This window comes from Mytilus californianus, unplaced genomic scaffold (assembly GCF_021869535.1).
Source record: "Mytilus californianus isolate M0D057914Y unplaced genomic scaffold, xbMytCali1.0.p SCAF_8, whole genome shotgun sequence".
In the NCBI taxonomy this organism is placed as follows: Eukaryota; Metazoa; Mollusca; class Bivalvia; order Mytilida; family Mytilidae; genus Mytilus; species Mytilus californianus.
Genome location: NW_026262734.1, coordinates 111,129,652 through 111,145,889, shown reverse-complemented (window position 1 = coordinate 111,145,889; position 16,238 = coordinate 111,129,652). Strand labels below are relative to the sequence as shown.

The window sequence follows — 16,238 nt, the reverse complement described above, 5'->3', positions numbered from 1 at the left end:
AACTCTCAATCCAAGTCACAATTTATAAAATTAAACCATTATAGGTCAAAGTACGGCCTTCAAAACGGAGCCTGTTTCAAGTGTTCTTGTGTTTGAAGATATAGTTTGATAATATTTGTTTTTCTTTGCTGATAATTATTGTTGTGTTTGTAGAGTGATTTCAGAGAATACCCAGTAGTGTTACGACATGCTGTCTCCATAGCCAGACGTTTACAGGACCCTCTTATAGAGTTTGCACAGCTATGTAACCCTGATGAGGATATATTATGTCTCAAGTACCATCCAATGCAGGTTAGTTCACAACTAAGAAGGTCAAATTTTTTGGTCTTCAGATACATCACTTTCTCTTACCTGTGTAATTTCTGATGGTAAATTTTAGAAGTAATTTACTAAAGTACCTATTTTAGGTTTTTTTTTTTTTTTAAATCATAAATAGTGATATTCATATAATTGCAGGTTGCAGATTGAAACTTGTGAGCATATGGTGATTTAGGTGATTGCACAATAAAGTGCATACATCTAACTTTTCTTTCCATTTTAATATAGCTGAAGACACGAAAAGAGTATTGGCATTTTAAATTTTGGTAGCTTTAATTTATGCTGCATTACTTGAAATTGCAAAAGTTAATCTCACATTCTTGTTCATTGTTCACCAACAGCAATGACAAATGCATGCAATAATTTGTTAATGCACAGTATATTACTTGTGCTAGTATTTGAATAGGGGAGAGTAACAACAAAGAAAATGACTTTTGGTGGGGCAATGATATTCTTTATTTTCTTGTTTACTTTTTTTATAGGACTGTGTAACAAAGGATGAACTGCAGAATGCATTGACCCTGGAGTTTGTGAACCGTGTGAATGAAGTTGGTGTAGATGTGAACAGAGCTTTAGATTATCCACACACGTCTCTACTTTTACAGTTTGTGTGTGGACTGGGACCAAGAAAAGGGAGCAATCTCCTCAGGGTTTGTACTCAATAACATTTAGACCAGATGTTTATATATTGCTTCTATAATGTTTGCAGATACCTTCATTTATTTTTATGCCCCTGTGTAGGCGACGGGGGCATTAAGTGTTACCCTTGACCTTCCATCCTTCCGTCTATCTGTTTTTCTGTTCATCAGTCCGTTCCATTTTCGTTGCAAAGGCCAATTCTGTCCTCAGACACATTTTTTTTCTTTTATTTTTCCTTTTTCTGTTGAACGTTTGCTGCATAATAACAACATTGTACTTTTTCAATTCTCAACTGTTCAGGGTTCGACCTCTGCGATCGTATCAAGCTGTGCCCAGCGGAGCATTTTATTCAATTCTGAAACTGTTTATGTCTATTTGTGATATAAACATGATAAATGACATTGAAATGGATAAAGAGATACAGTGGGTTTTTTTGTGTCCCATTATTTGGAGAATGCTTTTTGCTCAGTTTAAAGTCCACTTTGAATTAAGAAAAACTGACTGTATTCATTTACTTGATTTGTGATGTATTTATGTTCATTTACATTAGATCATTTTACTCATTTGTAATGGTTATGTTGTTTTGTTTACTGCAGATATTAAAACAAACAAATCAGAAGCTAGAGAACAGAACACAGCTCGTCACACATTGTCATATAGGACCAAAAGTATTCATTAACTGTGCTGGATTTATCAAGATAGATACTCTCAAGTTTTCAGATTCGTAAGTTTATTTACAAAAAGGTTTATATTTGTAATTGGATTTAGAAAATGGCATAATATCCTAGTTATAGTTTACAACTTACAGATCTTAGACCCTTGTGAAAGTTACAGTAAAAGGATCATAATCAAAATGGTGGTCTTTATAAATTAAAAAAAAATAAATCAGACTGTAAGTCATTAACTTTATTTTAGACTCATGCAACTGGCCATAACCACAACTCATTAAGAAGGACTGAAGAATGAGTTTGCTTAATACAGGTGTTTTGTTCAAAGTATATTGATGTTGGTATAAAAGGACTTGGGGCTAATCTTTTTTCAGACTGGTTTCCGGTTTGGTCACTGTTTTATTTTAAACCAGTTTCACTGCACTATAAATCCTATTCTTCTTTCCAAGGATATTTACGACATAAAAATAATTTTTTAAATTTTCGAATATTGTGATCTTTGCCAAAGTAATTAAAATTAAGCAACAAACAGTTACATTTAAACCTACAAATCATATTGTTAACAGGACAGACAGTTACATTGAAGTGTTAGATGGATCTCGTGTACATCCCGAGACTTATGAATGGGCACGTAAGATGGCTGTTGATGCTCTAGAGTATGATGACACGGCTGAAGGTGCTAATCCTGCTGGAGCACTGGAAGAAATTTTAGAAAGTCCTGAAAGACTCAAAGATCTGGATTTGGATGCCTTTGCTGAAGAACTGGAAAGACAGGTATTGTCTGGTGATCAACAAATTATGTTTAATATCTGTGTACAATTATCAATTTGGTGTTGGTGGCATTAATTTGATAGTCTCTGTTACATTTTTTCACAACTTTTCTATAACCAGGGAGGTTCAAAGCTCGACTTTATTCTTGCTGACTCAGCATGTTGGCCAAGTATAAAGCAGGGTTCAGATTTTTATATCATATCAAAAAGTTCTCGTCCTTATATGCATTTGATATTTGCCACTGGTCATCAAACACCAAACCATCAACTATAAATAAACAAAATATAATTGGGTTGCTTAAGTACTGAAATAAACATTAAGATTGATTATCATAAAATGTGCTGTTGCAACATAGTGCTCCTGTAAGGGTGTCAGAGAAAAAATAATTGTTTATCTATTATAATTATAAATGCTTTATATTTTCAGGGTTATGGTGATAAACACATTACACTTTATGACACCAGGGCAGAATTAAATCATCGGTACAAAGATCTGAGAACACCATATCGATCCCCATTGAATGAAGAAATATTTAATATGATTACAAAAGAAACACCAGAAACATTTTATGTTGGTAAGAATGTACAAACAATTTACATAGACTAAATGTTTGTGTACAGTGTTTTAATGTGGACATTGCCATCCTTTGATATTTGTGTGAAAATGAAATGTTGCTAGAATGAAATTTTAATTCATTTTGAATTTGAAATGCCTTATTTTTCCAAAGGCAAAAAGAGCCTTGTCAAACCTAATACTTATAATGAGAAATTGCTGCATCTCCACCAATCACATGGCATTATAAGAGTTAAAGCACAAACTTGTTTGTGTGGAGTTATGATAAAATGTTTGAGTATGGTAACATGTCTTCCAACAGTTACGTTTGTAACAAGTATGTTCAAAAGTCAACTCACCATGTCATCTTAATACATTCCAAACCAAATAAGCATGTGCATCTTATTTTTGTAACTACATATTTCACTATATTCAATCTTTTTTGCAAAAGAATTATTCTTAAAGTTTACCAATGATTAAAATTCTATCAGAGAGCTTGGTTTTTTTTTTAACATTTTATTCAGTGATTAACTATACTTCCATATTTGCTGCATTTAATTAAAAGTCTTTGAAAACTTTAAACTTTTTCCCTAGGTAAATTAGTGCTAGCTAGAGTTGCAGGTATTGCCTACAGAAGACCTCGCGGTGAACAGTTAGACCAGGCCAATCCAGTCAGGGACGAGGAGACAGGGTTGTGGCAGTGTCCTTTCTGTAACAGAAATGATTTCCCAGAACTTAGTGAGGTAACATTGTTATGTTGTAATCTTAAAGGTATTATTAGGACTGTTCCATTAAAACATACATGGTACCCAGGGAAGGCACTTTATAAAAATTGGATAACCATTGATGTTTTTTTTAAATTTCACTTACGTATACACTTTACCAAAAATAAAAGAGACCCGCCCATAGGGTTGTTCCAAGATTGATTGTATAAGAGGGGGTGGATGTTGGAAGGAACTTCTATTAAAATTTGATGTGTGGTTATTAATATTGAAAGATAACCTGAACAAATATAGGAAATAATCAATTAAAATTTTATGCATGGTGTGATAAAATAAAAAGTGCCTTCTGACACCCCACCAACATATCTTATTTCTGGAAAAGCACTTATGTAAAGATAATTAACACAATGTACAAATGTTAAATCTAAGGAGCCTGAAACGGTAAAGTTTAACAAACAAAAATTATAAAAATATTAACAGCAGAGAGTTATTGTACTGAATAAGTTGATTACACCTCAACCCTAACTAAAGGCTCTTTACAAAAGAAATAATATGAGCCATTCTGCATTATCCCAATAGAAAATCTCTTTGGAAGTCTAGAGATAACTTTTTTCCATTTTAGGTTTGGAGTCATTTTGATGCAGGAAGCTGTCCTGGCTCAGCAGTTGGTGTGAAGTGTCGACTAGATAATTCTGTCAATGGTTTTGTACATACCAAAAATATCAGTGATAAAAATGTAAAGAATCCTGCTGACAGAGTGCAGGTTAGTTTAGAAAAACTCCCCACAACAATTTTCAATAAATGGAGATTTTTTTGGTTTTAGTAAGTTGAAGTATGTTTAATCGAAGAATTTTATTTTGAAAGTTATATGCTATTAAAAATATTGAATAGAACATTTTTTACCTTATTGAAGCTCCCCCTTCAGCACAAGAAATGTGGCTTATGCATTATGTTTTTTGACAAAATTTTGATTAATGCTTTGTCATAGATGTGTGTCTGCCTTTTTTCTGTTTGACATTTGGTACATCAATTGTCTTTGTAAACAAGTGCTTTAGAGGTGATGAAAATTGTGGCAACTAAACTACATATGACAGCCTTTCATGAAAAAAAGGATATTGTATGGAATGTACACAAAAATTTGGTATTTGTCTTACGTTATAGCTAACTATAATTTATGGAGTTTAACTTCTGATTTTATAACATAAAAAATATTATGATTTCTTTATAGATCGGTATGACAATTCACTGTAGAATAACTAAGATAGATATAGACAGGTTCCAGGTAGATCTGACGTGTAAATCCTCTGATCTTATTTCTTTATAGATCGGTATGACAATTCACTGTAGAATAACTAAGATAGATATAGACAGGTTCCAGGTAGATCTGACGTGTAAATCCTCTGATCTTATTTCTTTATAGATCGGTATGACAATTCACTGTAGAATAACTAAGATAGATATAGACAGGTTCCAGGTAGATCTGACGTGTAAATCCTCTGATCTTATTTCTTTATAGATCAGTATGACAATCCACTGTAGAATAACTAAGATAGATATAGACAGGTTCCAGGTAGATCTGAGGTGTAAATCCTCTGATCTTATTTCTTTATAGATCGGTATGACAATCCACTGTAGAATAACTAAGATAGATATAGACAGGTTCCAGGTAGATCTGACGTGTAAATCCTCTGATCTTATTTCTTTATAGATCGGTATGACAATTCACTGTAGAATAACTAAGATAGATATAGACAGGTTCCAGGTAGATCTGACATGTAAATCCTCTGATCTTATTTCTTTATAGATCGGTATGACAATCCACTGTAGAATAACTAAGATAGATATAGACAGGTTCCAGGTAGATCTGACGTGTAAATCCTCTGATCATATTTCTTTATAGATCGGTATGACAATTCACTGTAGAATAACTAAGATAGATATAGACAGGTTCCAGGTAGATCTGACGTGTAAATCCTCTGATCTTATTTCTTTATAGATCGGTATGACAATTCACTGTAGAATAACTAAGATAGATATAGACAGGTTCCAGGTAGATCTGATGTGTAAATCCTCTGATCTTATTTCTTTATAGATCGGTATGACAATTCACTGTAGAATAACTAAGATAGATATAGACAGGTTCCAGGTAGATCTGACGTGTAAATCCTCTGATCTTATTTCTTTATAGATCGGTATGACAATTCACTGTAGAATAACTAAGATAGATATAGACAGGTTCCAGGTAGATCTGACGTGTAAATCCTCTGATCTTATTTCTTTATAGATCGGTATGACAATCCACTGTAGAATAACTAAGATAGATATAGACAGGTTCCAGGTAGATCTGACGTGTAAATCCTCTGATCTTATTTCTTTATAGATCGGTATGATAATCCACTGTAGAATAACTAAGATAGATATAGACAGGTTCCAGGTAGATCTGAGGTGTAAATCCTCTGATCTTATTTCTTTATAGATCGGTATGACAATTCACTGTAGAATAACTAAGATAGATATAGACAGGTTCCAGGTAGATCTGACATGTAAATCCTCTGATCTGATGGACAAGGAAAATCAGTGGAGGTAAGTACTTCAAATTTGATATTCTTAAAATCTCAATAAATTAAACTTAGCATTTGTGTTGATTATCCAACAATTGAAATCATAGATGCAGGCGATAATTTCTGAATTTACAATATATATTTCTTTATTGCATTTATATATTGTACACACACCTATTAATTTTTTAAGTTAATTTTTCATGAACTTCGCAAGTAGAAAAGTAACCTGAAAATTAATTATCATGAAGAATGTCAAACTTTGATATTCTCTTTAACAAATACATTATTTGTGTTTTTTTCTCTTAATATTGTTTGCTATCATTGAATAATTTAATTTTGGATGTAACGCGTCTTCTGATTAGCTGACGTTGTTTTGTTTATCAGCTCATAGACATAATTTTGTCATGTGACCGTGACGTCATCAACGTTTTTTCATGGTTTACACCGGTTTAAAATGGAATTTAGAATTAAATTATAAGAAATGACTGTAATATTTTTTCTGTCTATTCGAAATAACATCAAAAATGTGGTGCACACTTTAAAATAACCCGCTACACAGGTTGTTCCGTGTGCACCACATTTTTGATGTTATTTCTTCATAGACAGAAAAAATATTACAGTCATTCCTTAAATATTTAAATGACAATACATATTTGTTATATTTAGGCCCCAGAAAGATCTATACTATGATGCTGATCATGAAACAGCTGATAAAACAAAGGAAGAAACAAAGAAAAAGCAGCAAGCTAGACAATGTAAGCTTCAGAGAAAGATATTTTTGTTAATCTTTAAAATTTGACACTTTCCCTGTTTTAAGAAAAGATTCTAGATAAAACTGCAATTTTTTGCATCAGTTAATTTTTGAGGGGGTAGGTGAGGGTGTCATCCTGAATTCTCAGAAGGATATATCCTGAATTCCTGAAAAAAATAATCATTAATTCCGGAGTTCCGATAAGTTCCGCCAAAAAAACATCCAAAATCCGACATCCCCAAAATTATCCTTCTGCCCCTCATATTTTATATGAGATTTCATTTGAAAAATTAAAATTTTGACATCATGTTTAAGACATTTGAAATGTGAAAGTACAGAATAAAAGGGGCAACAGATGGCGATGGAATCAATATTTATAAGCTAGTTATCTACATTGTCAAAATGCTGCAGAAGTAGTGATGACAGAGGAGGGGGTATAGAGTGATGACAGAGGAGGGGGTATAGAGTGATGACAGAGGAGGGGTATAGAGTGATGACAGAGGAGGGGGTATAGAGTGAAGACAGAGGAGGGGGTATAGAGTGATGACAGAGGAGGGGGTATAGAGTGATGACAGAGGAGGGGGTATAGAGTGATGACAGAGGAGGGGGTATAGAGTGATGACAGAGGAGGGGTATAGAGTGATGACAGAGGAGGGGGTATAGAGTGATGCACATTTCCATCTGTCTGTTTTCCCTTAGTCACACTTGCTTTCAGGCTGATGAGCTTTTGCCATCTTATCGCATTTGTCATCGACTGTCGTCATCATCCTTTGTCCATTAACTTTTACAGAGATTATCTCCTCTGAAACTACTGGGCCAAATTTAATTTAAACTTTGCCACAATCATCAATGGGGTATCTAGTTTAAATGTCTGATGACCCTGTCTGCCGAGAAACATGGCTGACATTGCAAAATGTTAACTAAAAGATCAAAGTTCTCATTAAATAAAAATTAATTGTTTGTCTATTTCAGCATATGTGAAGCGTGTAATTGCACATCCTTCCTTCCATAATATTGGTTATAAAGAATGTGAGAAAATCTTGGCAAACATGGACCAAGGGGAGGCAATCATTAGACCAAGTAGTAAGGTTTGTATAGGATTTAGAATTGGTGGGGTTTGTTTCAGCTAAAAATAGAAAATATCTCAACTAATTGATGGAGTGGCTCATACTCCTATAGTCTGCATGCTTGGCTAATAAGTAGGGATAAAAAAAATTGGTTTATTTTATAGGATTTATTTTTAAATGTTGATTTGCAAATTTCCCTGTGAAAAATAGTTTTCACCTTCAAGAATAAGAATTTTTTGTTGTTTCTTTATTATTCCTAGGGTACTAATCTTTAATGAAGTACTAATTTCCTATAGGATCCTATGTATCATTTTGCAAAACCACAAAAATGCAATTTTTCCTGATTCCAGAAAAATTATTCCCCATGAAAATAAACAAATCTACAGTAGTTTTAGTAAACAAATAAATATTCGATTAATGTTACAGGGAGCAGATCATTTGACTGTTTCATGGAAGATAGCAGACGATATTATACAGCATATTGATATTAAAGAAGAAGGCAAAGAGAATGCTTTTAGTCTGGGATCGTCATTATGGATAGGAGGAGAGGTATGCAATTCAGTTTTAAAAGTTTTTGGCAATTGCTCTTTAATAAATTGTTTTTAGTTACATTCAGGGAATTATATCATAAATCAAAGACCACCACCCTTGAATTTCCAGAACCACCCATGGAATTCCAGCACCACTCTTGATTTTTTAAGGATCAACCTTTAATTTTGAGATCATAAGATCTGAAGTTTGAAAGATAATCACTGAAGGTTAGCATAGACATTTTTTTTTATCAGCTCCATCCTCTCAAAATAAATTCTTTATTTGTTGTATTGTCTGTTCTGTATCTCATTTAGTAATGGAGGTAAAATGTCAGTGAACAGATCATTTTGTCAAAATACAATTAGCAAAATTACTGGAATTCATATTGTTAAGATAAGATTAGCACTCGTGTTAGTATAGGTAAATTTTTTTTGTTGATTTTTGTAGGAATTTGAAGATTTGGATGAAATATTGGCACGATTCATTCAGCCAATGGCAGCATATGCACGAGATATTTTAAACTTTAAATACTACAGAATGGCAGAGAACGGTAAAAGAGAACTGCTAGACAAAGTATTACATGAAGAGAAAAAGAAGGCACCCTCAAAGTAAGTATTTAATAATTGCTAAATCAATAACATATTATAGTTATTATAAAGATAAGGAGATATGGTATGATTGCTAATGAGACAACTATCCACCAAAGTTTAAATGAAGTGGATGTAACCAATTATAGGCAACTGTACGGCCTTCAACAATTAGAAAAACCATACTGTATGCTATAAAAGGCCCCTACATAAAAAATATGAAACAATTCAATTGAGAAAACCAACGACCTCATTTATAACAAAATGATTTACGAAAAAAATTATGACAGACACGAACCAACGACAACCACTGAACTACAGGCTCCTGACTTGGGACCGGCGCATAAAGAATGTGGCTAGGTTAAACATGTTTGTGAGCACTCATCCCTCCCAGTTACCTGGGAAAGTGGTGTAACAGCATGACACAAGAACAAATTATAAAAATCTGTTGAAAAAGGCTATTTTATCATTTTGTTGTATGTTTTTAGAGATGGCATTGACTTTTTTTTTAACTTTACAGAAGTTTACATACCATCCCAATTAAAGATCCAATTTTGTCAGTCTTGATTGAAGGGAAAACTGTTTAAGAATTTATTCCTTCATGTCATGCTCTATTCTCATTTTAACATGGGTCGCATGATATTTTTCACCGAGCGTAAGGGAGGTGTAAAATATGGTGGATTGTGATACCTAACCATGTTAAAATGAGCATAGAGCATGACATGAAGGAATTATTTCAATTCAAATAGGATAAAAACTGTAATTTTATTGGTCGAAGTGTACAAAAAATGTTGGCTGTTCCCAGTTCCTCCCCGTGAATTATAAATAAATGATGATTTAATAACAATAATAAACTTTTTGTAAGCAGCAAAAATATATATATTTTATTATGATAAAATTGAAAATAAAGAGATTGTAAACTGTGAATTTGTGCGCATGTGTCAAGTATGTTTTGTGTTTATGAGAACAAAGCTTTGTTATAAGGATGTCATATTAAAATGTACAATTTTAAGTATTGGTTGATGCAACTCACTCAAGTGTGTAAAAAAGTGAACTGAATAAAACTCAGGAGTATAATAGCATACTGTCATAAATGAAATTTACAAAAAGGATATTTCTTTGGCATTTGCTATGTAATATGATAGTACAAACCTCTTGGATTTGTCTGTGTCATGTTAGGAATATTTAACATGGTAAAGATTATTATTTTTCTCATTTATTTTTCAGGATTCCCTACTTTTGCAGTTTGTCTAAGCAATACCCAGGAAAGTTTCTGGTATCCTACATGCCAAGAACAAAACCCAGACATGAATATGCCACACTCTCATCAGAGGGAATCAGATATAGGAACCAAATGTTCCATTCACTTAATTCTATGATGAGATGGTTTAAAGAACATTTCAGGGATCCAATTCCAGGTATGCACAGAGAAAGAGACTGTAAAGTCCAATTTCGTCTATTCCTAAATCCAAATTGTGAAGGTAGACAGATATAAATGAAATATATTGAAGTATTTGTACTAGAAGTATAGATATTTCAAAATTTTACTTTGTGTTAAAATGAAGAGTATAATTCTCTTTTATTAAAAAAATGATAAGTGATGAAAAGAATCTATTTCATTTTATTTTTAGATTTGAGAAATACTTTTGTGATTCATAATTAGTTTTCTTTCTATAAATGTTTGAATATTTGTCACTGGACAAGCAAGATAACAATCAATCAGTTACTCATGAATTACAATTCCTCGTTTAGGTACTCCTGCTAGTAGAACTCCAGGCATGGCATCCTCAACATATGCTACTCCCAGTATTAATTTACAAGGTCAGTATATTAAGTTAACCAATAATATTATGCGTTTATGACATTTTATGAATTAAATACAGATTTTTATAAGTTTAAATTTATATGAGTGCAAGCAATTTTTCTCTGAAGCAAATCTGCTGTATCACATTTGCATAAAGTAAATGAGCCATGTAACAGTTTGCAAAATCAGAATATATCTTGGTGTTTAATTCTTAAACCTTTTTGTTATGAAAAAAGAATTATTCATCCTTCATTGATATTTTTATGCTTCACCAAGGCTTTTGGGTCTATCAAGCCATCTAAACACAAAAAAGTATCTAACTTAAAGGAGTAGGTCCGGTAAGGGTCGATTTTGGCCCCAAATTTCAGGTTCATCTGATGAAAGATTTTGGACACTTTTTAAACACTTAAGTGTCTACTTTAGAAGAATCAATTTATTTATGTGAAAGATTTGAACTGATTTAGTCATTAAAGACGCTCATATTCAAGCTTATGTTATAAATCTATCAAGTATGCCATAATATGTCACTTTTCAGATGGTTTTTGTCAAAAATGAAAGTGGCCGCATCGGTGTTCATCCTCAACCTTTATATATGTTATGTATTATCATCAAATACAACTTATATTTAAATATTAAGAATGAACACAAATGCGGCCACGTCCATTTAAGACGGAAACCGTCTAAAAATTAACTCAAATGCTAAAATTATGAAGATTTCAGTAATTTAGCATGACTTAATGATGCTAATACCCGATAAATGTGCATTGTATTATCAAAAACAGCCCATATGTATGTAACAGAAGTATTCTACTTTCCAATGAATAGCTAAAAGTTTACATTTTAACAATTTTGTAAAACTGCTATATTTTGGGGCCAAAACGGGGTCTTACTGAACCTACTCCTTTGCTTAAAATTGAGCTTCATGCCTATGGATTTTAAAGTTTAAATTGAAAACTGTCTTGGTATAGTTTTGTGTATAGTATTGAAGACAAATAGCCATGCAATGTAATTTATATTTTACCAAAGAACAGTTTTGCTTTATATTTTTTGTATAGTGTATCTTCATTTTGTAATGCAGAATATCCTGTGTTTAAAGTATAATAGACAAAGTATAATAGACATATCATATAAATCCAGTTTTGTCTTTTTTCCAGGTGTGGATGCTGCCACAATACAGAGAGCAGCTGCTGGGTTACCTAATAATATCTACAACACACTTGCCCAGGTGGCTGGAGCCACACCACGAGTGGGCACCCCTAGAGTTGCTAGAATGACACCTGGAGCTACACCACAACAGTTCCCTCCTGTGGCTGGATTCAGTGGAGGCTTTGTAAGTTTGAACAATTAAATACAAATGCAAAATTAAAACAAGACTTTATTGTATGCAATGAAAATTATTTTTTGAAAGAAAAAAAACAAAAAAAAACAACATCTGAATAAAAGAGAATTGTTTTTATGCCCCATTTATGGACATTATGTTTTCTGGTCTGTTCGTCTGTCATCCGTTCGTCTGTTCGTCCGTTCTTCTGTTTGTCCGTTCTTCCCGCTTCAGGTTAAAGTTTTTGGTCGAGGTAGTTTTTGATGAAGTTGAAGTCCAATCAACTTGAAACTTAGTATACATGTTCCTTATGATATGATCTTTCTAATTTTAATGCCAAATTAGAGTTTTTGTCGAGTCTTCGACTTTTGTCGAAAAAGCGAGACATAGCGATCCTACATTCCGTCGGCGTTGTCGTCGGCGGCGTCCACAAATATTCACTCTGTGGTTAAAGTTTTTGAAATTTTAATAACTTTCTTAAACTATCCTGGATTTCTATCAAACTTGGACAGAAGCTTGTTTATGATCATAAGATAATATTCAAATGTAAATTTTGTAAAAAAAAAAATCCATTTTTTCTGTATTTTTCTTATAAATGGACTTAGTTTTTCTGCCAGGAAACATTACATTCACTCTGTGGTTAAAGTTTTTGAAATTTTAATAACTTTCTTAAACTATCCTGGATTTCTACCAAACTTGGAAAGAAGCATGTTTATGATCATAAGATAGTATCCAGAAGTAAATTTTGTAAAAAAAAAAATCCATTTTTTCCGTATTTTACTTATTAATGGACTTAGTTTTTCTGCCAGTTAACATTACATTCACTCTGTGGTTAAAGTTTTTAAAATTTTAACAGCTTTCTTAAACCATCCTGGATTTGTACCAAACTTGGACAGAAGCTTGTTTATGACTAAAAGCTAGTATCTAAAAGGAAATTTTGTTAAAATTTTGTTCCATTTTTCCTTTTTTTACTTATAAATGGACTTAGTTTTTCTGCCAGTTAACATTACATACAGTCTGCAGTTTAAGTTTTTAAAACAATTATTAGATTCTTAAACTATCCTGGATTTTTACCAATCTTTGACAGAAGCTACTTACAATCAAAAGATAGTATAGAGAGGAATATTTTTATTAATTTTTTTCCTCATTTTTGTTGAGCCTGCGATTAACAGCAAAAGTAGGCGAGACACTGGGTTCCGTGGAACCCTTACGAATTTTTACCCCATTTTCACGGTCCACTGAACATAGAAAATGATAATGCGGATGGGGCATCCGTGTACTTGGGACACATTCTTGTTCTTTAATCCTTTACAGATAATAATTTTCCAGCCTCATTGTATAATATGTCTGAAGAATAAATAGAAATCAGGTTTTTTTTACCATACATATAAAAATCCTTAGATTCATTTGCATTTGGGTTTCTGTCTTGTTGAAGAATACCCTTATCTTTTATTCATTACAACCAAATGTGCCAGGTTACAAGATTTCCAATTAAATAATATATATAAATTATATATGAAGTATATTTTTATTTCAGGGTCTCGGAGCCACCCCCATGATGACCCCAATGATGACACCATCTCATCACATCACAACGCCAGCTGGACACCCTACCCCATCATACAACCCCACCCCCAGACAGCCACACACACCAGCTTGGCCTGGGCACACACCAAGAGCCACACCACGAACACCATCACATCCACCATCTCAGAGAGCCATGGGACCCACAGCAGGAACAGATTGGGCCAAAGCTGCAGAAATGTGGGCTAAAGGTAGACCCAGTAAGTCAACTCCTAGGGCTAGCCCAGCTGTTCACAGAAATAGTCCAATGCCTACTGGAGATTCAACGCCATTATTTGATGAACGGTGATACATACTGGATAGTGACAGTTGAAAGTATATGGACTTCTGTTTGAAGCCAATATTATCGCAGATTATTTGATATCTGCTAATAGGCTTCTATTGTGGAAAGTATCGAATATTGACTGAAACCAGACATTGGCATTGGTTGTAACTGCTATGAATAGGGCTTCTCCACATCAAGGTCTCACGTCATATTTATGTTGTGTACATCATGTGTATTTATAAGTATTCAGCGCCAGTACATTATAGATGTTCATCTGATATCTGTATTCTGTATAGTTCATGTAAGACACAGTTTACAAGTATGTTACCATCTTAAGTATCAAAGCAATACTTAAAAGTAATATAAGGTGACGCAGTGACCATCAAAAGTTGAATTTTGAATGCAGGATTATACGAGTTGTTGATCATATTAAAATTACATTAGGATATACAAGTGCTTTAATTTATTTTAGATGTATGTTACATTACGAAATCTTCAATTTATCTTTAAAATGTGTTTTATAACAACAAACAGTTCAGACCAGTATTAAAACATTTTTTTTCATTTATTAAACTGTTTCATTTAAACTTGCCAATACAAATGATAATCTGCAAGAAAAATATCCCTAGATGTATTTAGAACTTTTTTATGTCACTTATAAATCTTTCATAGATTGAGAAATTATGTATAATGTTACAGTGGTACCATATTTATGTTTGTTTAAGATGATCATTTTCACTGAAGGATTAATTTTATTAATGTATCTTCCAAAAAAAAATTTCAACATAAGTTTTGTCTTTTCTAAATCATATATTAACACAAATTTCATCCAAAAAATTTCAACACATATTTGAGTCTATTAAAGGCAGAAAAATGTAGATTGCATGGTATGTGTCAATTGCAGGCTGTACATATCTTTGTTAACATTTTATTATAATATCTGTTACTTGTATTATTAAAAACATTTTTTAAGTTAAACTTCAGTCTTGTAAGCATGAATAGAAATTCTTTATTTCTTTATTGTAACATTTGTTTATTTCTATCCAAACGATTTTGGATTTCAACACATGGTCGTGAACATTTTGATATATTTGAAGTTATCACTTCAAATTAGGATGTTCAGAAACGTAGGAATAAAGTAATTATGTTTTATTGTATATACATGTACAAGTTATGATGTGTTTTACCATGCTAAATCATTGTAAAACAACCATTATGAGGAATTTTACCTCAATAAAAATAAGAAAATTGTTTTTTATTACAAATTTTTTGTCTGGCCGTTAAGGTACCGTAACATGTATCCATCTGAATCAGCTGGGACTACAGCATAAACTGTTTTTGTGTTGCCTGCGACAAGGGAGACATAGGGATTGCTTTTCCAGTGCCATTATCAAAAATTGTTAAATTTTCTGCTTAAGTCAGTTTGATAGGAACTACATGTGATAGATCAATGATATTTTGTATGAAGTCGCATTACTATCAATACATATCAGTTTCATGACTATTTATGAGGTCCTGCCCCTAGGACATGGTCCAGTGACTATGAATTAATTAGCAATTTTCAATGTTTAAGTTTTCTGCTGAAGTTAGTTTGATAGGATCTACTTGTGATAGATCAATGATATTTTGTATAAGTTGCATTACTATCAGTTCATATCAGTTTGATGACTGCCCCCTAGGTCATGGTCCAGTGACTTTGAATTAATTAGCAATAAGTTTTTCTGCTTAAGTCAGTTTGATAAGAACTACTTGTGATAGATCAATGAGTTTTTGTATTAAGTTCCATTACTATCAGTACATATCAGTTTGATGACTATTTTGAGGCCCTGCCCCCTAGATCATGGTCCAATACTGAATTGATAAACAATATTGCTGTCCATCAGATTGTCTTTTTCTGAATTTTCTGCAGATAGGCAAGACATATCTCTGTGTCAACAGTTTATTATAAAGGTAAATATTCAGAGCTTAACATAGATAGGTCCTTTCCTTGAATGCATTTGCCTTATTGTAAGAAAATTCTGTATTCCACTGAGTATTGACAAAATTCTGTATTGCACTGAGTATTGACAAAATTCTGTATTCCACTGAGTATTGACAAAA

At 32.7% G+C, this 16,238-nt stretch overlaps 1 protein-coding gene across 4 annotated transcripts in view; it reads left to right on the top strand.

The window, feature by feature from the left end:
- Positions 1-15,389, top strand: part of LOC127712643 (transcription elongation factor SPT6-like) — a 37,840-nt gene extending 22,451 nt beyond the window's left edge. Inside the window, exons 22-38 of one of the 4 annotated variants that reach the window (XM_052219197.1) lie at positions 154-291; positions 801-968; positions 1,554-1,681; positions 2,192-2,399; positions 2,823-2,970; positions 3,543-3,691; positions 4,293-4,433; positions 5,955-6,008; positions 6,201-6,253; positions 6,898-6,986; positions 7,955-8,070; positions 8,476-8,598; positions 9,028-9,188; positions 10,395-10,585; positions 10,920-10,988; positions 12,126-12,301; positions 13,827-15,389. In XM_052219197.1, coding sequence (XP_052075157.1) covers positions 154-291; positions 801-968; positions 1,554-1,681; positions 2,192-2,399; positions 2,823-2,970; positions 3,543-3,691; positions 4,293-4,433; positions 5,955-6,008; positions 6,201-6,253; positions 6,898-6,986; positions 7,955-8,070; positions 8,476-8,598; positions 9,028-9,188; positions 10,395-10,585; positions 10,920-10,988; positions 12,126-12,301; positions 13,827-14,162 — 2,448 coding nt within the window. In that variant the 3' untranslated portion in view covers positions 14,163-15,389. Of the gene's footprint in view, positions 1-153; positions 292-800; positions 969-1,553; positions 1,682-2,191; positions 2,400-2,822; positions 2,971-3,542; positions 3,692-4,292; positions 4,434-5,282; positions 5,337-5,474; positions 5,529-5,954; positions 6,009-6,146; positions 6,254-6,897; positions 6,987-7,954; positions 8,071-8,475; positions 8,599-9,027; positions 9,189-10,394; positions 10,586-10,919; positions 10,989-12,125; positions 12,302-13,826 lie in introns of all 4 variants that reach the window. The other 3 variants (XM_052219198.1, XM_052219199.1, XM_052219196.1) reach the window with 3 other exon arrangements.
- Positions 15,390-16,238: the final 849 nt, after the last annotated feature.